General features: G+C 37.7%; 1 protein-coding gene across 1 annotated transcript in view; it reads left to right on the top strand.

Moving 5' to 3' along the window:
- SPEF2 (sperm flagellar 2) overlaps positions 1-27,738 on the top strand; it is a 178,683-nt gene that overhangs the window by 89,084 nt on the left and 61,861 nt on the right. Inside the window, 9 exon segments of the mRNA XM_046000034.1 lie at positions 1,175-1,278; positions 2,582-2,838; positions 6,618-6,726; positions 7,813-7,970; positions 10,935-11,075; positions 15,329-15,379; positions 19,797-19,945; positions 24,769-24,896; positions 25,068-25,206. Of these exon segments, the coding sequence (XP_045855990.1) occupies positions 1,175-1,278; positions 2,582-2,838; positions 6,618-6,726; positions 7,813-7,970; positions 10,935-11,075; positions 15,329-15,379; positions 19,797-19,945; positions 24,769-24,896; positions 25,068-25,206 (1,236 nt within the window).

Genomic DNA, 27,738 nt, shown 5'->3' with positions numbered 1-27,738 from the left:
AAAAGCCTTTATTGAGTTACAAATCCTCCAAATTCCATATTCAATTCAAAGGGCTCACTTTTTTGTGTGTACGCTATTATAATTATCGAGAATATTTCAGTGAACAGAAATGGCAGGGTTCCTGGACCTTAAGGAATTTACACTCTAATAGAAAGAGACAGATAATAAACCATAAGTGCAGTAAATGAATTATGTGATGCATTAGATGGTAATGAACCAGGAGGAAAGAAAATGAGTGGAGTTAGGGGTAAGAAGCACAGGCCAAGGCCAGGGAGGTGTGGAAAGAGGGAAGATTACTGTATTAAATGGAGTAGGCCTCCTTGAGAAAGTGAGGTTTAACCAGATTGAAAGAAGTTTGAGAGAACCTGCCACATTTGTCTGGGGCAGCATTTCAGGCAGTAAAATAGCTGGGTGGCAGCCATGAGGCAGGAAGATGCCTGGCCAGTGAGGTGGACAATAGTATAGCATGAATGAGGTAGAGAGATTGGCAGGAAGGGAGAAAGATCAGATCAGCCTTATAGGCATGATTAGGACATTTGAAGTAAACAGGGAGACATTACAGGGTTTTGAGTAGAGATTTAATATCATTTGACTTACAAAATACTCACTGGTGGGTGATTTAAGAATAAGCTCCAGGGAATTTCTTGTTGATAGAGCAGCTCTATTAGACCAGCCCTTCTACAGATAACATTATAAATGCCGGACAAGATAGAAAAGCAAATTATTTGAAGGCCAAAAGAAAATCATAAAAAGCAAAGAGGCAGACAGACAAGCAGCATAAACCAGCAGAAATTGTATGAAATTGGATCATTGAATGAAGGGAACTTCCCCGGGCAAGAGCCATGCAGGTACAGGTTATCCCAGAGACATACCACGTCTGCGTAGCATAGAACGCAAGCAGAAATCTTCCATAGTTTCAATTGAAGGTATTAGAAAATGAAGGTTGGGGATGTCAGAACAGTAGAAACATGAGAGGAAGATCTTGGAAAGGAGGGAGCCACAACAGAGGAGCCTCAAAATCTATGTTCACATTTCCCCTAATGCTTGGCTGACTTCAGAACTGCGCCAATCAGTGTCTTCACCAGGGAGCATGCCCATTTAACTTTTCCCCCCAAGTATCAGATTCTGACTTTTAAATTAGCTGTACTCTACCATTCATTGTTTATTTTCACAGCTGACTGTGCGTGCTCGGCTTGGTGCAAAATCAGAAAAGTTGCTGAAGAAAGGAAAGAGCATTTCTGACATGTTGCTAGTTAACATCTTGGTAAATGCTATTAAGTATGTATTTTTTAACCTACTAATATATTCTTTATCAGATAGAAGTTGAAAAAGAATAATGTATAAAAATCTTTTTTTTATTTTTAAGATATGTTTTGTGATTTACATGCTTATATTTCACTTACCCCACTTGACCAGTCTTGACTTCACTCAGGCAGATGTTAATACAGGTCAGGTTCTATTCCCTGCAGGGAATTCAAGGAGAAGTTAGATACTTGAAAAAGCCAAGGGACATGTTATAGAGCAGGGGACCCGAACTGTCTGGCCACAGGCTAGTGCCCTTCCTTGTTTAACTTTTCAGGAGAAGGAAGTGAACCCAGGGATCCAAAGGCTGATCAGTGCTGAATAGGAAGGCAATGAGAGAAGAGAGGTTGCCCTGGAGAGAAGGAGATCGTATTGTTTACTATGAGTTCTAAGAGAAAAAAAATGAAGTCATAAGTTTTAATGAAAAAATCAGAATCTCAGTTTTATATAATTAGGGATTTAGAAGAGCAGAGTTGAAGTTTTTTTCCCTTTTCATACCCTTTTTCAACTTTGAGACCTAAAATAATAATTCTTGGCGCTCTTATTCTCTATGGAGGATGCTGACCTGAAAGCAAAAACCCAAAAAATACTCCTCACACTCCAGCAATTTATTATCTAATTGAGATAAGGAAGACTCATTTGAATATTTCTCATTCAAGAAATACAGTAATTATTAATTATAGAGCAAAGTGAATGAGAGCCAGGGGAGTTCAGATTAGGCATTTCTGGCTCCATGCTGGTTTGTGGGGAGTAAGAGGAACTCTCCAGATTGGCAATGTGATTATCCATGGTGTGCTAAGCTTGGTGCTGGGTTTTTAAAATGAATCATTTCAGTTTATCCTTATAACCGCCCTGTGAGGTATGTTGTCCCACTATGTGTAGATGAGAAACAGATCTAAAGGAGGAACTGCCTATGAACACAGGCTAGAAAATGCAACACATACTCCTACAGTGAGATCAGTTTGTTTGAAGTAAATGGTTCAAGAATGGGAGAGATAACACACCTATAGGGAAGAAAGTTGTGGCCAGTTAGTTATAAATACCATTTTATGGCCTCTGGAATAGATTTGGAGGGAGCAGGAACCTACAGAAAGATTTTAAGCAAACGAGTGATTAGAGTACATTATTAATAGGCCTAATTTTAGCAGTAAAGTAATATTTGTGTGGAAGGAGGTTACCGTGGAGTTAAAGGAAAGGTAAAGGCAAAATTTGTTGTATTGTTACTTCCAAAGTGTTTGTGTCTATCAGAATGTTAATGGTGTGTCCATTTTCCATTTAGTGAGATACCTGTGGATCAAGGATGGGTCTTAGATGGTTTTCCAATGACGTTAAACCAAGCAAAGCTTCTGGAGGAAGCTCTCACGGGCTGCAACAGAGAGGTCCTAGAACTGGAGGAAAAGAAAGCACAGATATCCACATTGGTTACTGACCCTACAGCCTCCAAAGAAGTGCCTTCTCCCCCTTCTGCATTTGATTTTGTCATGTTATTAGATATTTCAGATAATTCCTCGCTGGATCGCATGAATGACACCATGGGTAAGCTGGACACTTTTTCCTTTCTTTCAATCTTCTTTTTTATATTTCAGAGCTCTTTGTTCATTTCTTCTTTGACTGAATCAGTGAATACTCCCACTTACAATTATAAGTGGTAATAAGGAATCCATTTCAGATTTCCACAGAATTATCTAGCAGAGCACATTTCCTCTTGCTTTAACTATTGGCGTTCAACACTGCAGAGAACTAACAGAGAATTCTATGCTGACTGCATGCATCTCACTGAACCCTTCCCTCAACTTGGCAGCTCCCCTGGCACAGGGGTGCACTTTTTGAGATTTGCATGCATGGAGGAGCTTCTTGAGGCTGTCTAGTATACCTTGGTTGGTCACCCTAATGAAGGTCATAAACCATATCTGTTCTGCAAGCAAGGGTCTGGTAACCTCCTTCCTTGAGATTATGTGTGAAGTCAGAGGAACAAGTATCAGTTGACTGAAGTCCTCACGTGGTGGAGTTGAATAGTCTTTCCAACACTCACAGTTTATTTAACTACTTTTTGGCATTTAAATGAAAGTATTACTTTATTCCACAAATTAAATACTTATGGGAAAAGCACATCTTGAGCTTTGTCTTTCCAAGTTATGAGATGTTTGACCTTGGAAAAGTTACGTTGTGATTCTAAACCCAAGTTTCACAATCTATATAATAAAACGCTTCATTGTATTGTTAGAGATATTGAAGGAAAACTTTCTTTACCCACAACACTTCTGACACCAAATGTGTGGGTTTCCTACACCACCCAATTCTCCAGTTCTTGGGAGAGACCAACTGGGTATTCTACAATTTAATTCCATTCTGGCACTAACTACGGGGAGTTAGGGCAGCCTCTATAGGTTAAGGGCTCAGCCCCACAAGGCTGCCCCCAACTTTAGATGCAATTTCAAGTAGTAGATTCCCCAGGTTACCTACACTTCTGTCTGACTTGGCTACAAATTGACAGTTTCCATGACTCTTCCTCAGGTTTGAATATTCTATAATGGCTCATAGAACTCATAGCACTCTTACTGTTACTGGTTTATTATAAAGGATATCATAAAGGATTCAAATAAACAGCCACATGAAGAGGAATACAATGCAAGGTCTAGAAGAGTCTCAAGCTCAAGAGATTTGGTCCCTGTGGAGTTTGGGTTACACTATCCTCCCCGCATGTGGATGTGTTCACCATCGCAGAAGCTCTCTAAAGCCCTTGGTTTAGAGCTTTTGTGGAGGCTCTAAAAAGCATGATTGATTAAATCATTGGCCACTGGTGATTAACTCAGCCCTCAGTCAGAGAAAGTAATATCTCATAAACCAAGAAAGGACAGAATTTCAAAATCAAGTCATACTATTCCCATCCCAGAATAGTAAAGGCTAGGGTTTAAGGCTCAGGCTGGGGTGTGGGAGCCCAGTCTCTAGGTTTGGGTACAACAAGCTGTGAAGAAGCCTGAAGAACAGCATCACAAGGAAGCACCGTATAGCCAAAGCCCAGTGGGCTCAAAGGCTGAACATCAGGCTAGCCAAGGCTGCGCAGAGAGGAAGGGACCATACTCAAAGACAATAGGCAGGAGACCAGGGAGACACATGGAGAGAGAACAGGCAGTCCAGGAGCACAAGGCTGTGTCAGAATGGGAGACAAAGTGGATGTCTGGGTTTTTAGTCAGTACCTTAGTCTTTGGCCAGCCTGAGAGGGAGCAGCAGTGTTCATAATATGGAGAGAGGTATAGAGAGGATGTAGGCTCTGTATGGGTAACTTCTCTGACTAACACTATCTGAGAAGAAATGGGAGAGGTTTCCAGGGCCGATAATGTTTATTCATTGATCTGGATGCTCTATTCAGTTTGTGAGGTCATTGAGCTATATATTCATGTATGCATTCTTTTCGGAGGGTATAGTTCAACAAACAGTTTAAACATTAAAAAGAAGACCAGAGCCTAGAGTCAGATTGACTGGAATCAAATCCCTTCTTTGTCATTTATGAGCTGTGCAATTTGAGGCCCTTTACAGAATCATAATGTTGCTTTTCGAGTTATGTTGTGAAAAATAAGGTAATATGTGTAAAAGTATTTAGGAATTGTGTGCTAAATTTTACTTATAAATACAACAGAGAAATCAAGTAAGATAAGGACTGAAACATGTCCATTGGCCTTGATGTTTTGGTGACTAGAACAAGAGCTATTTGAATGGAGTAGGAGACCAGGAAGGATGGTCTTGCGTGGACTGAGGCATGAATGGGAGGTGAGGAGGTGGAGAGCATGAGTGAAGATAACTCTCAAGAAGCTTATCTCAGATTATCTATCTATCTATCTATCTATCTATCATCTATCTGTCTATCTACCTATATATCTGTCTCTTATCTATCTCTCTATCTACTATCTATCTATCTAATCAGCTGATTTTTGAGCCAAGGAATTAATGAGGTTACAAGTCATGAAATGGCATATTTTCCTTCAAAGATGCCTACCAGTACAAGTGTAGACTTGGAAAGAGAGATAAATATCAGCTAAGGCTGGTGTAGCTGATGGACACAAGTTGAAATTATCTGATGAAGAAGAGAAGGTGAAGTGTTCGACCATGCAACTCGGGTTTGCTAGAAAGTAAAAAGCCAAGATAATTCTGGTAAATTTGGGAGAAAGGATGTAGGAACTGAGTGATGTTGGAAAGAGTCATCAGCTACATGGGAGTGCAAGAAAGACAAATAGTAGGACTCTAGGTCATTAAGATTGCAGAGATGGAGCCATTCAAAGAGATCACAAAATCCAGGATGCGGACACGGTCTTGGAAAGAGAATGCCACAAGTGGAGAGAAGGGGAAGGGACCAGTGCCAGGATGGAGTTGGAGAGAGAGGCAAGCTGACTGATATGCTGAAGTCCATGACAAATATGAGATGGTGACTATGAGATGTTGCAGGATAGCACCTCCTGAGAAGAGCTCCCACAGCCTTCTACTACCACCCATCACGGACCTCACTTACCTTTGGGTTTTATAAATAACTTAAAAGCATTATTCTGTATTTCAAATCACTTCATCTTTTTCAATCCTAAATGTAAATGGAGACAAACTGATCTCTGTATCCTGTGAGGTTCCTCCATTATCCTGAATACGATTAGATCACCCTTCAGGGTTCCCTTGCATTGACTGAATTCCTTTTAATCTAATTCAAGGCCCTCTTCCCTCTTTATGACTTTCCATTTATTCTAAGTTCATGAGTTTTCTGGACTTTGTACCACTCAATCCTAAATAGGATTCAGTCAAAGCTGTTGAAGATGTTTTTGTTTTTGTTTTTGGTCTCTTGTGGTTGGTTCCTTTATGTCTACCTTATAAGGAAATATCACAGAGTCTAGAAAGAAAGGTAATTTGCTTTATTGGAATGTAATATACTATCAGCAAATAATTTTTACATATGTTTGATTTTATGGCTGCCCTGTTATTTCATTCTTAGTCTTTATACCATAGTGTTGATTTTCTCATTATTTCCTAGTTTGTTATTAATCATGACACACCACTTTTCATTCTCACTTCTTCAGAGTCAGTTCTGAGATCCTATGCCTTGAAACTACAGCTCCTTTTTAATGTTGTATAGCATGTCCTTTTCTTCAGTTGCCAAGGAAAATTTGAATCTGATTCTGAAAACTATATGCTTTCAACATGTTGCTAATACTTAATGAATATTGGACCAATGGCAGGGTCATATCTATTTGGTTGTCTGGCATCAGTAAATTTTACCAGTGCTATTGCAACTTTGGTTTAGCAAATTATCTAATTAAATACTTTTTATATCATAGCTGAAGGATTTTCAAGTGAAACTTCTCATGGAGACATCACTCAACATGTCACTGCTGAAAACCAAGCTACGGATGAGGACCAGAATTTAAGAGCCCAAATTCAGCATAGGTTAGTCTAAAACTCACTGTCCTGCTTATTACTTCTTGTCCTTTGAACAGACTGACCATCAGTCACTTTGGAATCATCAGATCTTGGGGAAAAAAAAAGATATATTTTCTAGCATTCAGCCTTTTACAAGTAAAACAAAGCTAAAAAGTTTTGATGTTGAGTGAAAATTTTTTGTGTTAGCTTCTGTATTCAGAGCATAAATCATCATAGACTGGGAAGGGAAGAATTAAATCAGGTGACACTTCCCTTTATGGTTCATTACATGGGATCTTAATTTAGCCCTCATTCAGCAAATGCCAGTGAAGATCATGATATTTCAAAGAGCTAGGCATCAGACCGGAGTATAGTTTAAGACAACTTCCATTGCTAAAATGATGTTATACAACAACAACAACAACAAAATCCCCCCCAAAACAAAAACACCCTTCTCTTGGTTGTGTGCAGTTTATTCATTGGAAGAGAAAACTTAGACAGAGTCAGGCAATTTTATGAAACCTGGAGACGTCTAAAAATAGGAGGTGGGCCAGAGACAAGTCATCATCTACATTAATTAGCTAATTAACTACAGTAAGTTTATCTATCCATAAGGAAGATAAGACAGTTTCAGGAATCATCCCAAGATTATTTTTGAGTCAAGCAAGTAAGGCTGAGCTATCCACATTTACTCAAAGATTTCTTTGATTTCTGTCTGTAAGAGAAAAACAGATGACCTCAGGCTATAGCTCAGGCTGTAGCTACCATGAGAAGTGTGCTCAGAGTTCTCAGAGTTAATTCTACCGTGAGTGCAGACAATCTTCCTGTAGATTTCCACTTAGTGAACCAAACTTACACTGAAGTTTTCCTAAAACGGTGGCCTTTTCAAATCTTCTTTTAGCCTCACATATCTCAAAAAAATATGGCTTGATGGTATTAAATAATTTCTTCTTCAAAATAAATAATAATCCATTGCCTGTATATTTTTTAGAGTTCCTTTTTCAGTTTAACTACATTGGCAGCTTATATTTTCATTATGCATGCCAAGTTAATTATTCCTAATGTTACTTAAATATTTTATTTGGTATATATTATTATACAATATTTTTACAGAATTATAGGCTTCTTGGACAACTGGCCTTTATTGGAGCAATGGTTTACAGAGCCAGAAAATATTTTGATAAAAATCAATGCTGAAGTAGATAAAGAGTCTTTATGTCACAAAGTAAAAGAAATGTTTACGACTGAAATAACAAAAAAAGAGAATAAAGGTAATAACATTTCTTTATAATTTTGAACTTATGTAACTAAAATGTATGGTTTTAATGAGTTTAAGAAAAAATGAACACGCGATTGCCAAGTTCTCTGTTTTATTTGGGTTATACTACCTAAAAGTATCTTCTCCTCCTGAATTTAGCTCTCTGCTGCAGAGATTTCTAAATAAGAGATTTTTCTGTATTTTAATTTAATCAAAATGAAAACTGAAAGTATTTTTCATGAGGAAAAACAATAGAGTTAAAATAAAGGATGTTACAGAAAAGAGTGAAGATTTCAGTATTAAACTAAGGAGTTAACGCTCCTTTGGGATGAAATCCTAGACAGTTTATTTCCCCCAAATCTTGATGTGGCATGAGTTCATTGATTATTTGCTTATTTTATGAGCCTTCTTCTGGAATACATCTCATCACATTAAACCATCCTGACCTCTTTCCTTCTTCATTCAACCAATAACAATTGCCCCCTAGCTTTTCGTAGTATTATTGATATTTATTATTGCAATGGATCTTAGGCTAATGCACTACTAAGGCCAGATTTCAATGGAGAATTTTACCTTTGCAAAATGATATGAAAAATAAATCTTTCCTTTTGTTTATCGGTCACCCCAATTGTATTGACAACTGCAGCTTCTCGGCATAATAAAAAAGTCAAAGTTAGTAATACCACAAGGATTCTAAAATTGCCGTGATATCCTGCTGTCTCCTATCACTATAGTCATGACCTAACCACTATAATGCATCAATTAACTGATCCCAAAATAGAACATAGATGTAAGCCATAAATACCGTGAGGATCTAGGAGCGTATGCTTAGGAAGACAAGCTCCCACGTCCAAATGTTTCCTCCCAATAACCACCCATGTGAAGCTCTCAGACAAAACAAATACCAATCCATATGTTATTTAAGCAGCTTCATATGTTATTTGACAGAAATTAGGCTGGAGGCTAGAGGAAACCACCCACAGTGATCCTAGAGTCTTGGCCGGGAGGCAAAAACACCACAATTCTAAGCTGTAGCTTCAAACATCTACAGGTTAGAATCAGTTTGTTGTTGCCAGCGGTCAGACTCACTTCAACATCTTCCTGAAGATTTTATGTTCTAATCACGGACTACGTTAACAAATGCCACTTATTTAAGATTCACATTCCTATGGGTTAATCATTTTATTTATTTATTTATTTTCAGCGTAACAGTGTTCATTGTTTTTGCACCACACCCAGTGCTCCATGCAGTACGTGCCCTCTCTATTACCCTCCACCTGGTTCCCCCAACCTCCCACCCCCGCCCCTTCAAAACCCTCAACCAGGAGATCAAAGATGAACTTAAACAATTCATGGAAACCAATGAGAATGAAGACACTTCGGTCCAAAACCTATGGGTTAATCATTTTAACAAATATTTTTATCATTAAAACCATTGACTCTTAATTAAATGTCCTGATTAAGTTAAGAAAATTTAAAAAATAAAAGATGTGGTACTTCTGTATACGTTGAGGTAAAACATGACCATTATATACTTTTAAGTAGGGAAAAGCTGGTTACATATAAAATAGTCCTGGTTTTGTTTTTAAAATGTATGTTTTTAAAAAAGTATGTCTCTGTACTGAATATATATGCATAGGGAAGAATCTGGAGGTCCAGATGGTACTTATCGTGGAGGAAGACGGGGACAGAGACACTACAGGCAATTTCCCTTTCCGCTTATTTGTCTAAATTGTTTTGGACTTTTGCAAACAGTATTTCTGTATTACTTTTATAATCAGAAAAAAAAAAAAGAAATCCTTACTTTCCACTTTGAAAAAAACATCTAATAGAATAAAGCCTCCTTGCTTGGTGAATTGAAAAGAAGAATCTAAGGGCAGAGGGAGTAGGTATAAAAAGAAGTAACCACACATTGCCTGTGGCAGTCAATGACGTTGTGACCATGTCCAGCGAGGAGGGCTGGGAAGGCCGGGGAGGCCAGGATGGCCAGGGAAGGCGGGACAAGAAGGGTGAACCTGAATGGTGAGAGGCAAAGGGCCAAACCAGCAAGAAGAGCCTAGAAAAGCACAGACCAGCCGTGTTCTGCTCCTTCAGATCCTCAGGCTGACCGGCTCCTCTATCCTGCTCAGCCCTCCATTTACAACTTAAGAAGCTGCGCCCCAGCACTACTGATCCTCTTTACTCCTTTCTGTTTATTTTCTCCGTAGCACTACCACCACCCCTTCTACAAATTAACTTACTCAGCCTGTTTATGGTTTACCAACCACCACTAAAATGTAAGCTTCAGAGGGCACCGATTTTTCTCTTCTGTTTCCCTGACCTATCTCTGGTGACCAGAATTGGGCCTACTCTTTATTAGCTGTTAAGTGGTGGGAGTCTTACCTCGTTGTTAGGACCCTTCCTTTCCTTTAGGCACAGTTCAAGTCCAATCCATAGTTGCTGCTTGAGTTAAAGAATTGCTGAGAAGACTCGAGTCCCAAGCACTCTTCTATGTACTTTGCATGCTTTACCCCCCAGAAGTCTGGAAGGCACAGTCCTTTCCCCTTCTGTTGCCCTCCCACCCCCAAGGCTTCTGTTGATTTTTTTTTCACCTTCTCTTCATGCATTCTTCACCTCGGATTCCCACTGTTAATTTTGAAGTAATCCTTTATTTTCCTAGTCCACTACCTTAGCTACATCTAGCTTGTCACTTTTACACTTGGTACCCATGTCAACAAGACTTTCTACCAGCTACACACACGTGCACACATCATAGTCATCATCATCGTCATCGCTGAAGAAGACAACATTTCTAACCAGGGAAGTCTTCAAATCCTAGCTTTAAGGACTGCATGATTTAAGAGAGAGCCTTAAAACTGGAATTTAAACTTAAATCAGGATGGGCAATTTTATGTTAATGTAGGCTTATCTTGGTTCAAGTAAAATAATAGATGTCTAGAGTCTCTAACAAAGGTCCAATCTTATTATCTATTTGAAGTTAAAAAGAAATTAGAAGAAAGGGAAGCTGAGAAAAAAGAAGAAGTTCCGCTGGCTGAACCTCCCCCTCCTCCTCCTGAGCCAGAAAAAGAGAAGGAAACCCATTCAAAAACTCCTCCTGCGAAAGGAAAACCACCATCAGGTGATTGACAGAATAATTTATAATCCTGTTTGCCAGTTTCTTATCTTCACTTAGAAAAGAATTCTGAGTTGCAGTACCAGTGCCCTTACTTAGATTCAGACTTTGAGCGACTTCAATTGTATGAAACCACGTTACGTGCTCAGATGGAAGTGGAAAAGTCCTTAGTAGCTAAGAGCTTGGAGGGAACGTGGAGTCCTAATACCCAATTCTTCTGATCCGAATAAGGCCACAGATTAGAATAGGAAGGGCACAGAGAATAACCAGAAGGAACTTAGAGCAGCTCAATAGGACAGCCGTCTGTCTGTGGAACTGTTGACTGATGCTTTTGTAGAGCGAGAACATGTTCAGAAAATGAGAGGTAGTAGAACCGGTTGTTCACAAGAATAAGGGAACAAATCAACAGCCTTCATCAGGGTCTAGAATTCATATGTAACTTCATTATCTGTGTGAGTACATGTGATAATAAAAGGATAGAAATGAGCACCTGGAATTGCAGGAAATGTATATGGTTGTAATTTATAGTGTATACACTTAAAGAGTTTGTGTAGGGAGTACTTTTTAGCTTAAGTTCTTTCTACACACTTAACCATGAAGGACCATTAACTTAAGGGGTAGACCATAAACGTAATGACCAAAGTGAAGTGCTCAGTTGTTGCAGTGCCCGATACTGGTAGCATGTTAGTATCAGTCTGGTGCTATGTATAGGAAGCAAAAATGGTTCTCGTGTCTGGTTTTAGCTTTGTAAGTCACTGGCTGTGCGTTACACAAGTCTACCCAGGAATTTTTGATCTTGTGTCAGCATTGTATTTTCAAATGCCAGAATCTTTGTGCTTCGTGGACATTTGAGATGGATGTGAATTTTTTAATTGGATTTATTTATATTAAACAAATAAATTTGAAGACTTAAGTAACATATATCATGTTGTATTAAAGACCATTGCATTCCAATAAAATGGGGTTTGACTAAAGGCAAAACACACAAATTCTAAAGAAATGTTTTTTATCATATGAACAATAAAAGCACAAAACCATGAATTAAATATATAGGCCCTTTTCCCACTACCTCATTAGGAATTAAAAAAAAAAAAATTCAGAGGTCTGGAGGAAAAATAGAAATCTTTAAAATGCTGTTTAGAACTAGGGAGAACAGTTTTCAGTGACTCAAGTAAGCCTAGACTCATCCAATATAGTCCTTTAAGCTCTGACCTTGCTGTCCTACCATGACCTCCCTCCCCCTCTGTCTGGTGGCAGTCTGGGGGATCTGTGTATCTGAGCCATTCCCCAAAACCAATCTCTCACGTTCCTGGTTATAACACAGTTCAGTCTTTAAGTTTCTGAAGTTTGTTTGTGATTTTAAATTTGTATTCTTGGGTGTTTGGGTGGCTCAGTCGCTTAGGTATCTGCCATCGGCTCAGGTCATGATTCTAGGGCCCTGGGATCAAGTCCCACATCGGGCTCCCTGCTTAGCGGGGAGCCTGATTCTCCCTCCCCCTACCACCCCTGCTTGTGCTCTCTCTCTCTCTCTGTCTCTGTCAAATAAATAAATAAAATCTTTAAAAAATAATTATAAAAAATAAAATTGTATTCTTGAATACTGTGCATGGAAGGAATAATAAAGCTATTGTTGCTTAAAAGAGTGCTTGCATCTGTCTCTTTTTTTCACTGAGGAGAGGCCTAGTGCCTGCTCTTTAAAAACTTATCCATGTGTTAATCTCCAGGGGCCTAATTACTACCTTCCAACAATAACGCCCTAAGGGAAAGAGAGCTCAGTGCTTGTGGGCATCAAGAGGGCAATAGAGGGAGGCAATGAAATGGGCGGCTGCCCTGACAGCTCAGGGAAGCTTACTGAAGCAATTTTAGGAAAGTTCCTGGCAGGTTTGTTTATTTTTGTATAAATAATTAACAATTTTTTTCAAATAAAGCGTTTTCACAAATGAAAGCCTAAGTCTTCTGAAGACGTCCAGCTCAAATACCCAACTACAATCTTTAGAAGTTGAAATGAAAAGAGGAATTATTTACGAAATTATTTTTTAAAAAATCAGCGTGGAAACAGAGTAAAGAAGGAGGCATAGGGCCCTGAGTCCAAACAGTCATTTTGTCCCTATATGATTCTGCATCGTATGTAGTTCTACATTTTATACCACATGTACTTGGGAATAAATTTGAAGGAGTTCACAGTTACGTTCCATTAAAGGGTTTATTAGCAAATCCACATCAAACTTCAGAATTTAACTTAAAACTAGAGTTGTCAGTGTGACAGAATATAGTAGTACTATAGCCATGCTGCTATTTAAAAATAATTTTTGAGATTTCACATCTACTTTAGAACTGATTAAAAAGGAAAAAAAAAACAGAGTAGAATTAGACTTACGCTAAATTGGACTTGCCCACAATACTTTATAAATTCAGTGTCCTTTATAAATTCAGGTATCTCTGTTTGTAATTTCTTTTCTCTGTTGCCTAAAACTAGCCTAAAACTAGTTTAGAGCTAAATAGTTGGTTATCCAAAGTATTGTTATTAAAGGAAGTAGGAATTTATCTAAACTTTATTGTTATTATTAATAAGCTTATTTTTAAAAAAGCAACTAGTTCAGATGTTTGTTTTTTGTTTGTTTACTTATTTTTTAATTTGGTGGCTGCTATTTGGATACTTAAAATCTTTTCGTAGAGGCTAACCAAGTTTCAAGGTTAATCCTTTTCTATGTCTTATTTCTATGGAGTCTTGGTTGTTGGTTATGAGAAGTTAGGGTTAGGTTAGGTTATATATTAACATATTCTTATAATTATCACTTCTCAATATAAATAATAGGTCAGACAGGTTATCTCCATCATAGGTATTTATTTATTTATTTACTTATTTATTTGACACACAGAGAGAGAGAGAGAGAGAGGAAACAAGTAGGGGGAGTTGCAGGGGAGAGAGAGAAGCAGGCCCTCCACAGAGCACAAAGCCTGACATGGGGCTTGATCCCAGGACTCTGGGATCATGACCTGAGCTGAAGGCAGCTGCTTAACCATCTGAGCCACTCAGGCACCCCATCATAGACATTTAAATTGCCCCATATGTCCATCTTTCTTTTTTTTTTTTTCCATTTCATTTAATTTAATTTTATTTCTTTTCAGCGTTCCAGAATTCATTGTTTATGCACCACACCCAGTGCTCCATGCAATACATGCCCTCCTTAATACCCACCACTAGTCTCACCCAAACCCACACCCCCTCCCCTCCAAAACCCTCAGTTTGTTTCTCAGAGTCCACAGTCTCTCATGGTTTGTCTCCCCCTCCAATTTCCCCCAACTCACTTTTCTTCTCCATCTCCCAATGTCCTTCGTGTTATTCCTTATGCTTCACAAGTGAAACTGTATGAAAATTGACTCTCTCTGCTTGACTTATTTCACTCAGCATAATCCTTTCCAGTCCTGTCCATGTTGATACAAAAGTTAGGTATTCCTCCTTTCTGGATGGAGGCATAATACTCCATTATATATATATATGGACCATATCTTCTTCTTTCCATTGAAGAATAAACTGTAGCCCAGGGCAAAGAGAAGATAATGATTGAACTTGTTTAGTGAATAATGTGGGATGTAGGGTATTTTTTCAAGGAACTAGTTTATTATTTGGGATGCCTTATTGACCTTTAGATGATGAGTTTCCCATTTTCCCCCTTCCAGTATAGTTTTGTACTAGAGTCCAAGAAATCCAAGATAACCAGATCCAAACCATCCTCTACATTGCAAGCTATGGTCAATGCAAAATGGAAATGTAGAAATCACAAAGCATGAGGTCAGGAAAAGTTCAAGGATACACCATCTCAAAATAGTGTGGTTATTCAGCTCTTCTTCAAGGTGTTTTGGCATCAGTCCTATTACAGATTTAGTTGTCTAATTGTGTAAGGATCATTTAGTTGAAATAAATAAAAATTGAGCAATATGCATCAAATGAACTCATAACTAACTTTTAAAACTTTGCAGCTATGTTGCATTGAAGAAATTACAATCAAATCCATTATTAAATACTGATACTAAAATTAGAACCAAACTTCTCAGTGGGACAAATTGAATAGCACTATCAGGGCAGTTATTCAAGAGTTTTAATCCAGTATGTCTTCAGGTTAATTTTAGCTCGCAGTAAAGACGTCACAAATACAACTGTTTACCTGTGAGAAAGAACATTTGATCACGTACAAGCACTATAGTCCAGGATATTAAAGAAAATTGTCAATAATGTTTATGTCTTGAATTTTGTTTAGAGTCCTTGCATGGTAAGCAAGAATCTCTTCAGGAAGGAAAAGGGAAGAAAGGTGAGACTTCACTCAAAAGAAAAGGTACTCAGATAAAGATAGATGTGGTTCAATGTAATTCTACATTTCATAACTGCCTCAGGGAAGAGAGCCATATTTGTTAGTTGTATCTGCTGAATATTTCTCTTTGGTATTTGTAAATCATCAGCCCTTGCCAAAGAATATAACCTCCGTCATTCTGTAGCCTGGATTTTAGCAAAAGTCCTGCCAAAAAAAGTGATGCTTGTGGGGAATAATTTGGAGATATCTAGTATATAATATCCACTCATCATAGAAATTATAGGTGTTATTCTTGGGCTAAGCTATAGCATCAGAAAATTATACACTGACCCATATTTTCTCAAGCTCTCATCAAATTGCCTTCACTGATATGCACTTTGGTATAAGGTCCTCAACTCCCTTCACAGTGTAACATAGAAGTGGAGGTAAAATTTTCATTATACCAATAATAAGCTCATATTTCATTTTCTGAAGGGATAGTACGCCCACTATATCATTTAATGGCCTCTATATGAAATCCTAGGTGAGAAATTTCATTCAGAATCAAGGGACAGAAAACCTTTTCTTCTTCTGAGTGGGTAGATAATTAGCACGTCTAAATGATAATACTTCCTTTTCTATTTTGGCTGTCCAGAAGTTCAGAACCACCTAGTGCCCGTATCCGTGCAAGGGTACCTCAATCTCAATATCTGCTTTCTAATACTCTCCCGGTTTTGGCCCTCTACTTTGAGTTGTACTTGTCCTCACCCTAATTTCACGTAATTTTTCTCTTTTTTATTTTAAGTGTTTCTGTGAAATAAAGGGGATATAATTTTTAAGTACTTGAGAGTTGGCACAAGAAAATCCTAGGCTCTTAAATGCAGATTAGTTAGATTTATGTTGAAGCTGCTATAACAACCAATTAAAATTGAAATGCAGTTATAAATATATACAGTTGGCTTTCTCAGGGTACATTCAAATGTGGTTGTCATAAGTGTGTACTTTTGTTTAACTTTTTATTACAAATTGCCAAATGCAGTTGCAACCCAAGAGTGTGCAGGTTCACAAAATGATGGGCTGAAAAGGATCTTTATTTTGCCAGTTAAAAAAAAATAGCCATGATTCCAAAAGAGAATCTCATCCTTCTCTGATTATATAACATGATACATAATTAGAACCACTTGATGAGTTAACACCGAGCTATAAATTTTAACTACAATGTTAAGGGCTATAATTTATGCTCAGCTCTACCCATTTACAATTAGGAAAATAATTTTCACATTTACATTATTTATTCCTTGCTTTTTCATTGTGGTGAACAAAAGCAAATGAAGGATCATCATAGAATCTTCAAAAATACAAATTTAAAAACCAGTTAAATATACTATGCACATTGGTTACCAGATCAAGTTAAATATAATAATGCACATGCTTTAAGAGCATCCTTAGTTAAAAGTATACTCATTCCAAACAAACTGTAAGCAAATACCGGTTCAACCAGTAGAATTTATACACTGGAGCCATGCAGTTAGCTCAAGTTAAGTAACTAAGAATTTTCCAACATTTTTTGCTTTTATTTTACTGAATTTCTATTGTGTTTAATAATATTTGAATAAGTGAATTTGCATTCATAATTCAGAAGTCTTTCTATTACATAGAAAGGCTGATTTTCAGGATGTGTCACATGTTTCCTCTTTAAAAGGAAGTTACAATGTTAATTCTTAGTATTTGAAACTAACATCATTGGAGGTGAACACTACTGATTGATTTATCTGTTTATCTCACAGGTCATTTGATACCATTATTTCGAAATCATCTCTTCTGGTTTAAGGAGCTGTCTCCTTTCTTCTTTCTTCAAACTTATCTTTATTTCCTGTTGTTGACATCTTTGACTCAGTCCTATTCTTCTCTGCATCATTTTCCACCCTTCTTCTCCCCAAATCTTGACACTGAAATGCCATTTGCCAAGTGTATTCTGGTGTTCTTAAAGCCTTTCTTACTCTCCAACCCATTTGCCATTGTCCCAGGTTACTGCTTCATAAAACACAACTTATCAACCCCATGACATTACCTACCGGTTATTAATTAGGGACTGAATGAAGCAAGTTTTCCATAATCAACTAATTGCAGAAAATACTGAGTTATGCCAAGCTAAAAAGTTTTTAATGCAGGATTTTAAAAAAATATCAATTTGCATCTCTAAGGAAGTGGGAGATAAAATATTATATTATAGAATTCTCTCTTAGGAGAGTATCCCCTGGGGCTAGAGTTTTATGGACCAAACACTGGGAGAAAATGTTGTCTTTAGTTCCACTGGCCTGCCCATGTGTTGGCACTGGCATCGTTCCAGTGCTTGCCTTCTGACTTAACTTATGGTAATAGAGGCTACAAGACCACTTAGCAATAAAGAAATGTCGGTGTTATAAACACCATTAGTATCTAACTGGAAGGGCATGGAAAAAGATAAAAGGCCAATGAAACTGAAATACCTGGCTGCATCCGCCAGAGCAGTGGCTCTTTAAGTGTGGCCCCTGAACCAGGAATATCTTGTCACCAGGGGCTCAACTAAAAACACACATGCTTGGCCCTGCCCCAGACCCACTGAATCTAATACTCCTGTAGGGCCCAGCAACTTGTGTTTTAATAAGCCCTCTAGGGAAGTCTGATGATGGCTAAAATTGGGTCACTATTAAACTGGAGCACAAGGATTAGTGCTCTACTGTAGCCATTGGAATATCAGAAACACTCTATTATTTATAACATATTATTTATATGTCCCCTCTCCCCCCCCAAATGTTTAAGTTGGATTACAATTTAGAAAAAAACGTATATACGAACTATTTCTATCTCAGCATTGAATGGCTACACTGAGAACTAAACAGTCTAGCTTTCAAGTGAAAGCCAGTCTCTTCTTAGAAACTGAAGCTTCCATGTGGTCAGGTGAGTGGTACTGAGAAGGAAACACCCCCTGTTACATTTCAGATGCTGGCAGATTATGCTCAAATCCTTATGGCATAGATAACATTTTTATTCATTCAAATTTTGTTTTTCCCCTTAGCATTTTCATCATTAAAAAAATAGGTTAAAAAATAGATTAAAAATGGAATCAAAGCACAATGGTCCAAAAAGACTACCTGACTTTAAGAATTTCATCTTAAAGCGGACACAGTGTTATCACTTTTATTTCACCAGATTCAGGTCAAATAATGGAAAATCATCCTATTGAAATATGTCAAATAATGAACATTGTTGGTTATCGCCTGAACAAAGATTTTCTTAAAAATTTTTAAATGTAAAAAGATCGGGAACAACTTCAGACATGTAGATAATGGGTACTATTTAAATGTATAAATAGAAGTCACCTAAACGCTCCCTAAGACATAATTGACAATTTCTCCTCTACTTATAATCTATATATTTTTAACTAACATAAAAGTGTAAGATACATTTACTTTTCTAAATAGCATTATCATTTAATAATACTCATTAAGGAAATATAGCTATAATTATTCTGAAGATAAGTGTAACTTAAACAGAATGAGTTTCTAAACCATAATAACCTTGATCATTTAAGGAAATATTAGGCTTTCTGAGTTCAGCTGCTTTGATCAATCACAGAATCTGTCAGACCATAAGAGTGCCATGCCACCCAACTGATCTAGACTCCCTTCTTGATGCTCTCAGGGGAAGTGAAACGTAAGCCCTTTCTGGATTCTGAACTGAACATTAATTAGCATTATTTCTTTTCTTCCTCTTTCTTCTCCTCTACCTCCTCTTCCTCCCTCCTCTCTTCTCTCCCCTCCTTTTCTCTCTCGTGCCTTAATTCAGCCAGGCTTACAGCACAGCAGGTACCTTCATCTATACTCCCTGAGTGTAGCAAGAAATACAGTTTCCCACCCAGAAACATTCAGGGAATGTTGGAATATTAAGGAGCTACAGTACTCTGTCTCCTTCCCCACATCCTTCACTGACTCTAGCTGACTCACAGTAACTTCCTTCCTCCCTGCTCCTCCCGTGAGCTTCAACACAAAAACAACAAACAAACAAAAAACTCATAGAATACTTACTCTCTTTCTCACTTGGGATGGAGAATTTAATTTACTAGTATTTGCAGTAGTAAATGAAATGCACTTTATAGTGTAAACTTTTTTCATTATGGAAGCAAGGACAAAGAAAAAAAAAAAATACGCAGGCTGCTTTTCATAGCCAGCTGGACAAAAGACCTGAGTGGCTTACAAAACAAACAAACAAACAACCTGTTCCTGATATTGTTGGTTAATTTGGAAACTTTGGAGAATGGGGTTTTTGATTTGGTAAGGCTCTCCAAAATTGCTTAATGAATTTCCTGAAGTCCACACTAATCCTAGATTTATTCATCTACCAGAATCTGGTTCCATTCATCTACTTGTAATGGAGTGATCTAATATGCATATTTAAGGTTCTCCTAAAGGAAAATCACCAGGAGGGAAAGGATCAGTAAAGAAATCACCTGCCGATTCTACAGACATGTCACCTGTTCCCATAGTGCCGCCACCACCTAAGCCAGGATCCGAAGAATGGGTCTACGTGGATGAACCAATTCCTGAGGTATGCCACTTTAGATTGAAGCTTGTAGAAGCTAGCCTTTCTCTTGTTTGTAGTAATATTCACACCATTATTTGAACCATCCAGAAGCCTTTAATAGCTGGTGATATGTATACTCATCAAAAAGCTGAGGTGAGGGCACGTGTGGTGATGAGCACTGGGTATTGTATGCAACTAATGAATTGTTGAACACTACATCAAAACTTGATGATGGATTAGATGCTGGCTAATTGAACATAATAATAATAATAATAATAATAGCTGAGGTGAATTTTTGAGACTACTCATTGAATCCCATTGTATCTTCTCCCTACTCCTTCGAGTTTCTGAGTCATGCTTTGAACAGCTATTAAGTGCTGAAAGCAGGAGAACAAATGGGTTCTGTAAGGACCAATTTTCTCCCCAAGGACAAGCAGAGATGCAGTTTCCTGGAAGAATGACTTCCTCAGAACACATATCCAACAAATTATAGCCCTCCATCCATGTTCTCATGCCCACATTATAATACTTTCAAATGAAGTTTAACCTCTGACTTTTCACAAATAGAAGAAACTTTTTGAAGCTAACTAAACTAATAAAAGAACAAGTCACTGTCTGGCCTGAGAACTTTAAATAGGTAAGGCAGAATAAGGCAAAGAGATGCCCCAGGTGAACCCTGGAAACTCCTTTCAGTTCTTTGTTCTCTGACAACTGCAAAGCCCAGTCTCGACACGGGCAAAGTTGGTTGTTTCAATAGAAAAATCGTCTTTAAAAAAATCACCAAGAATGGTCTTTCCTTTCCCACTTTTTTCAAAGACAAATTTCTCTATAAAAATGCAGCCCCTAAAAAAAAAAAAAATGCAGCCCCTTTTTTCTTCACTGCAATCCTCAGTGAATTCCTACTCTCATGAACTCTGAGCCCTGACTGCCTGGCCCAGGCATTTGAGACCCAATCATGAATCTCAGTGATTGTGCTGTTGCTATTATTATTGATCTTTCCTAGGGAAATGTCTTATCTCCCCAATTAGATTATAAACTCTTTGAGAGACGGAAGGAAAATGTGGGATAATTGACCATATTCAATACAGAATCAAGCACAACATAGATTCTTGATGGAGCTCTAATGATTTAATTAATTTACATTGATAAGGAAGTTAGAAAATATTTGAAAATGAGAACATTAAGTGATATAATTGTAGATGTGCATAACACCACTCAGCCAAACAGAAGCTATTTATTGAAATAAAAACATTAAAAAACTTGTCATTGAATCAGGATATAAATGGTTGTTGGGAAGGAGATAAAATTAAAATGATATTATTGGCAGGGTTGGGGAGTGAGAAACAAAAACATTGAAATCTCTTCCTTCACTTCAAACCCTGAAGCTCATGAGAAAAATAAATTCATACAGGACAAGAAGGAAATAGAGGACAGAAGTGAAAAAATAAACATTAACACTGAGATTTGGCAGATCTTCTAGCAGTCATAATTCTGTCAGAAAACAGATGATAATTTAGGGAGAGTTGAATAAAGGATCAAAAATAAGGGAACATATAAGGATTTGATTATTACCCCAAACAAGGGATGGCTGGGAGCCATATGGCTTATAGGCCTGAGAAGATGGGGGAAAAAAGCAGATGCTTAGAGGACCTCTGTGTGGAGAAGGCCATCTGGCAGGAGCTGAGGCCTTCAGCAGAAAGATGTAGCCACACACAGTGATGCAGCAGAAGACAGTGGGAAATAGAGGACCAGACCTCTTGCTCTTCCTGCTTTCCCATCCCTTGCCTAGAAGATGGAGGGCGAGGTTTTTTCTGGAAGTATAAGATCGTACAAGTTAGCCATCTAGGGCACTGAGCAGCCCGAAGAATGAAGAACAGGAACTTGGACTGAAGGGACAATGGGAAGATATGCCGCACAGACTTCTACTTCTAATAACCTAAGTGAAACCATGTGGAGAATGTATTTTGCTACAACTAGAAGGAGTCTAGAGCCTTGAAAAAAAGCAGCCACACAATCCACTCTAGTCATTTTTCCAACCTTAGCTTCTTACACTTTGGCAGATAAGCTACAGAGCTTACCTGCCAAAGAAGAAGAAGAAGAAAAAAACAGATGCCAAGTTAAATTTGAATTTCAGATTATCAATGAATTTAAGTGGGCCTCCTATACTTTATCTGGTAACCTTAGTTCCAGGCCTTCCAAGGACCCTCATATCTATCTCCCTCAGTAGGGATGTGGACGGAGAGAGAGGAAGGGTGGGAGGAGAAGAAGGGAAGAGGGGAAAAGGTAGATTGAAAGAGAAGTTGAGAGACTGAGAGAGATTGCTTTCAGATCTGGCTCTCCCAGGTGGAGGCAGCAGCCAAGTTCCAGGAGAGCCTGGGTCCTACACCCTTTGTCAGCCATAGGAGGGGTGCAGAGAGAACAGAGAGGGCAGTCAGAGTGAGAAGTCTTTGCTTTTCAGCTTCTGGAGTTTTTTTTGTTTGTTTGGTTTTTTTTTTTTCCATTTTATTTATTTTTTCAGCGTAACAGTATTCATTCTTTTTGGAGTTTTAAAGCATATTTACTTTGGCTGCTGATTTCCTATTATACTCCGTCTTAGCCAGTGAAAAGTAGCCCACTTAACTGGAAAGTATAGATCTGAATATCTAGTCACATCACAAAAGTTCAAGTGTCCAGGCCCAGAAAAATTATGTCATAGAGCCTGGAAGAACCTATACATATGAAATTATCAATAACTCATAGAAATCACAGAGGATATGGGAGATTCCAAAAGACCAGGTATAGGTAAATACCTAAATGTTTAATCAAAAGCTGGTGGGATTTAGTGATATGCAAACAAATACTCCAGACATTAAGCCCTGACAAAATTTGAGAGAAAATATTGAAAGTCTGACTTCTGAGCATGTATAAACTACAAAAATGACCACCCAGAGCCCATACAGGTTCACTAAGTCCTGCTGAACTGGCCCATTCCTTTTCCTTGACAGAAAAGTTGAATAGATGGATCAGGAAAGTACCATAAACTTTGTATATCTTGAGTTCAAAACAGTATTTGACAATTTCTCATGAAGTTCTTAAACAAATGAGATCTGTGAGCAGGGTGTTACTTCACTTAGGTCTATTGCTAAGTGATAACTCTCCATGCACAGAGAGTGAATTAATGGATTCAAGTCAACTAGGAGGGAGGTGTTGTAGTGGGGCTTATTTAAAATGGTCTTTAGCACCATCCAGGGTATGATGAAAAAGTAGAAACCAGAGGCATGAGCAAGGTGGGGGGGAAAGGTGTTAAAATAATGTCAGAGGAGCGTTAAAGGAACCATAGATGTTTAAGTTAGATAAATGCATTGTTCAAATGTGTCTGGGCATTAAAGCATAGACTTTTAGAACGAGATGGAGCCAGCCAGTCTCCTAAAAATTTAACTGATGATAAAATTGGATTCAGGTGAGTCTACGTAGTAAAATTTATTGAGGGCCTGTTACATGCAAATGCTGTACTAGATGCTGAGACTAACAAAACAAGCAAGTTTCATCCTGAATCCCAGACTGCATCTCCCCACTGTCTTCAAATATCTGAGAGGCTATCATAGGGAATACTGTATGAATGTAGTCTGCCCTTCTCCAAAGGGCACAACTAGGGCTGGGGAGTGGGACATATAGGAAGGCAAAGTGCTGCTCAACATAAGGGAGACTTTTCTAGTGACATAGTTATGAGACACTGGAGGGCCTACCCTGAAATGTATCAGTGAGATCCATGGAGGGATCATTTATCTCCACTATTTGGCATTTCTCAATTGGAAAGGAGACTAACCAAATAATCTCTCAGATCCCCATGTATAATTCCCCAAGTAAATAAATGCATAGCCAAGAAGGGAATATTTAGTACAGAGAATTTATATTGAATATAACATGTATCTTCAATTTTATTTCATTTTTATGATTTCTTAGTTTGGGTTATTTATTTGTATCACCAAAGGTAACATAAACTTTCCAATTTTCATGGTACACACAGCAAAGATAAAATCACTTGGGCAAATTCAAAGAAATGACTCATCACCACCCTGACATGAACCCTAAATATTGCCCATGATAGGCAGTTTTCCAACCAAGGAAGAATATGACATCTATTTATTCATTAATAAATATTTCTTGAACACCCGTTATGTCTCAGACACTGTGGTGATTATAGGAAAAATGGTAGAGTGGTGACTCAAACAACCATTGTTCTCATTGTTCTTTTTTTTTTTTTAAGATTTTATTTATTCATTTGACAGACAGAGATCACAAGTAGGCAGAGAGACAGGCAGAGAGAGAGGAAGGGAAGCAGGGTCCCTGCGGAGCAGAGAGCCTGATGTGGGGCTTGATCCCAGGACCCTGAGACATTGACCTGAGCCGAAGGCAGAGGCTTTAACCCACTGAGCCACCCAGGCACCCCTCTCATTGTGTTATGAGACTGATAATCTAGGGGCAAATATGGACAAATGAACAAGCAGTTGCCATTAATGTCATCCCTGCTATAATAGGAGAAAGTACAGGGGTTGAGATAGAACTCTGAAATGTCAGAGGATGACCTTCAAGACGTTTTGGATCAGGGAACAATTTCTGGAAGAAATTTATCTGAAATGAGACATGAAGAAGCATTTGGAATAGAAATTAGCAAGGGGAGGAATGAGAGGGAGGGGCAAGAAGTTTCACAGAGAATGCTTTAGACAGTTGCATCTGCATCTCATTTTTCTTGCTTTATTGCTTGTTGCTTGATATTGCTTATCTTGTTCTGTATTGCTCTTTCGACTCAATTCGTCAGAAGAATTGTCACTTTGAAATGATCAATTTTATGTTTTACCATTTAACAGGAAATACCTTCCTTTTTAGTACCTTACTGGGAACTAATAGAAAATTCCTATATAAACTCCATCAAAACGGTACTCAGGCATCTGAGAGAAGAACAGCATTCTGTGATTTCTTACTTATATGAAATTAGGTAAGTAAAGTTACTTATATGAAATACTTACATGAAATACTTATAAAAAGTTACTTATATGAAATATTGTCAGAAATACTTACTTATATGAAATTAGGTAAGTAAAGTCAGAATTTTGTAGTCTACAGGCATGTCATGTGAGCTCCATCTCATTCTCTTACTGTCTTACAGAACAAATTTCCAGCATTTTCTACAGCGTCCAGATCACAAACAAGATTTTGTATCTCAATGGCAGGCTGATTTCAACGCTCTCCCTGATGACCTGTGGGATGATGAGGAAACAAAGTCTGAACTACACCAGAGAGTAAATGTAAGGAAACCTGCAACCTGCTGCACCAGGGTCTTCACATATGTGAATATTATACTGCAGAACCTAACTCATTCCCTTCTTTTTCTGTGAAGTGTGGTGGTGAGGAGGGAAATGGTTTGAATACTTACCTGCCAACTTTCAAGAGCAATGGCTCTTCTAAACTTGAGTTCAGAATGCAAATATGGTAGACAACACTTCCAGAAAGAGGAGCCAAATCCAGCAAAGCAAAAGCATCCTTGGCATCTGTTTTGTAGCTTCCTAACCCCTTTGTTCGGCATTGTAACTATCTCTATGCCTGGCATTAAGTGCATGCCTACCTTGAGTGCAGTCATAAGGATGGATGATGTCAGGGAAAAGAGAATGAGGGAACTTCATGGAAAACCTAAAGGGCAGCCAATATTGAATAGATCCTTTGAGGGAAGGTACCAAGTCTTATACATCTTTGTATCTCCAGCAGGCACTGTGCCTAGCACTTAATAGACAGATTTTCATAAGTTCATAAATGGAATCTATTATGCTGATGTCTTAGATGAGGACTTCTGATGTCCAGGAAGCCTGATTTCAATTAAGAAATTAAAAACATTAAACTTTTAAAAATATCAATTCAAACAATAAAGCAGAGAAGCTTCTAATAAGAATAGTCAAGGAAAGAAAAAAAAACTAAGTAGAGATTCAGATAGATCCCATAGTTTTGGACTTTATAGTTATAATAATAATTTTATAACTATAAATTATATAAATATATATATTATAAATTATAATTAATTACCAAATAGCATCTAATTGCCTTATTGTATTCTCACTGGCCACATAATTATTTTTTAAATGTTTTGTTTCATTTCCAAGTGACAGATGTTGTTTTGCTTAAAACTTTATCCCTTGCTTCTAATTCTGTTGCACTGTGATCTGAGAATTAGAGTTTTTATTTTAATTTAATTTAGTGATTTTAATAATATTTTAAATTTATCTAAACTTTTAAGTTGCCTGAAACATGAAAATTTTTTGTTTATATTCCATGGTGCTAGAAAATAGCATATAATCTCTATGTAGAAGATTCAATAAGTTTTGGCCAAATCAACCTTGTTAATGTCATTAGAATGCTTTTTAACAGTGGATTCTCCACAGAAGTATATTATAGAGAAACTTGAGAAGTTTTAAAAAGTAAACCTGCCTTTCCTTCAGGCCCTATGTCCAAACTTAGGTTTGGGGTGGGACCCCCATATCACTTTCATTTTTTAAAAGGTCATAAGTAATTCTGATTGAAAAAATTACCCTTTGGGTATATTTTTATATGTACATAATCTTGCAAAAACTAATGGAAGTAAGTTAAAAATCCCTAAGATGGTTACATTTCTATCCATTTGCCTTGCTTTATAGATTTCATAGATTGCTTTACAGATTTTAATGTAGCAACAGTAATAGCTAACCTGAACTTGGTACAGTGCTGGGACTGTTTTCTTGCATCCTCAGGACAACCCTCTGAGATGGAAACTAGTAATATTTCCATTTTATGGATGACAAAATATGGTGAAATAAGTGTCAGAGCTGGGATCTGACCCCACACTGCCAAGCTCCCCAGCCCATGCCCTGAAGAGTTCGTTAACTGTTTCTCTGATGCAGCATTATTTGACGTGTGAAGAAACATGACACGCTACCTCTTCATGGTCTCCTATACTCTTTACAGTATAAAATAACCATATGTGCACCAAAGTACTTCTTTTGTATTGAATTCTACTGTATCTAATATCAATACTGTGTACCTTGCCTTATTTCTTATTTGTATTTGTCTTGAATAAGTTTTGACTTTGACCTTTTTGTGTCATTTTGTTTTATGTGAGACTCTAGTAAGCACCATATAAATTGAACTTTGGCTTTTGACCCAACAGAAAGCCTTTAAAACTTTTTAGAATTGTTCATTTTCCATGATTTTCGTCTGCACAACCTTCACAGTTAATAGCCATGAGTTTTTCTTCAATACAACCCACCCTGATTATTCAGGAATACACAACAATTCCCTAATTCTTACCAAATGAAATGTGAAAACCAGCTATGCCTCTGGGTAAGCCCAGACCCTCTCTCTGCTCGGTCAATGTCTTTGTTCTTGACTTATTTCATTCCAATTCTGAGAAGTTAATGGAGAGGTTCTGCTATTGCGCTGTCCCCACTCTGCCATCGGAAATCTGAACCACAGAAATGTTAATACTTGCCAAGACCTCACAGTGAGGCAGGAACAAAAAGAAAACTCTTCTAGCCCTCAAAGATGTACAAACTCTTGGTAAGCACAAGCCAGTATGCATTGAAAGTCTGCCAGAGCATTTGTGGAAACACCATGGAGATAACAAGATCAGTTCTAAAATAACGGTGTTTTGTGCTGATACTTAGCATAGGGCTATAAAAATGGCTGTGATATTTTCATTTTATGTGCAGTTCCCTGAAGGTAACAAATCAAAATGCTAAGAGTTCCATTAATACAATATCACAGAACTAAAACCCACTGTGGGCACTGGAATGAAACTGCTTGCGTTAAGATGC

The sequence above is a fragment of the Meles meles genome, chromosome 3 (genome assembly GCF_922984935.1).
Source record: "Meles meles chromosome 3, mMelMel3.1 paternal haplotype, whole genome shotgun sequence".
Classification (NCBI taxonomy): Eukaryota; Metazoa; Chordata; class Mammalia; order Carnivora; family Mustelidae; genus Meles; species Meles meles.
Note: the sequence above shows the minus strand (reverse complement) of the source record. Positions and strands in the feature narration are given on the sequence as shown.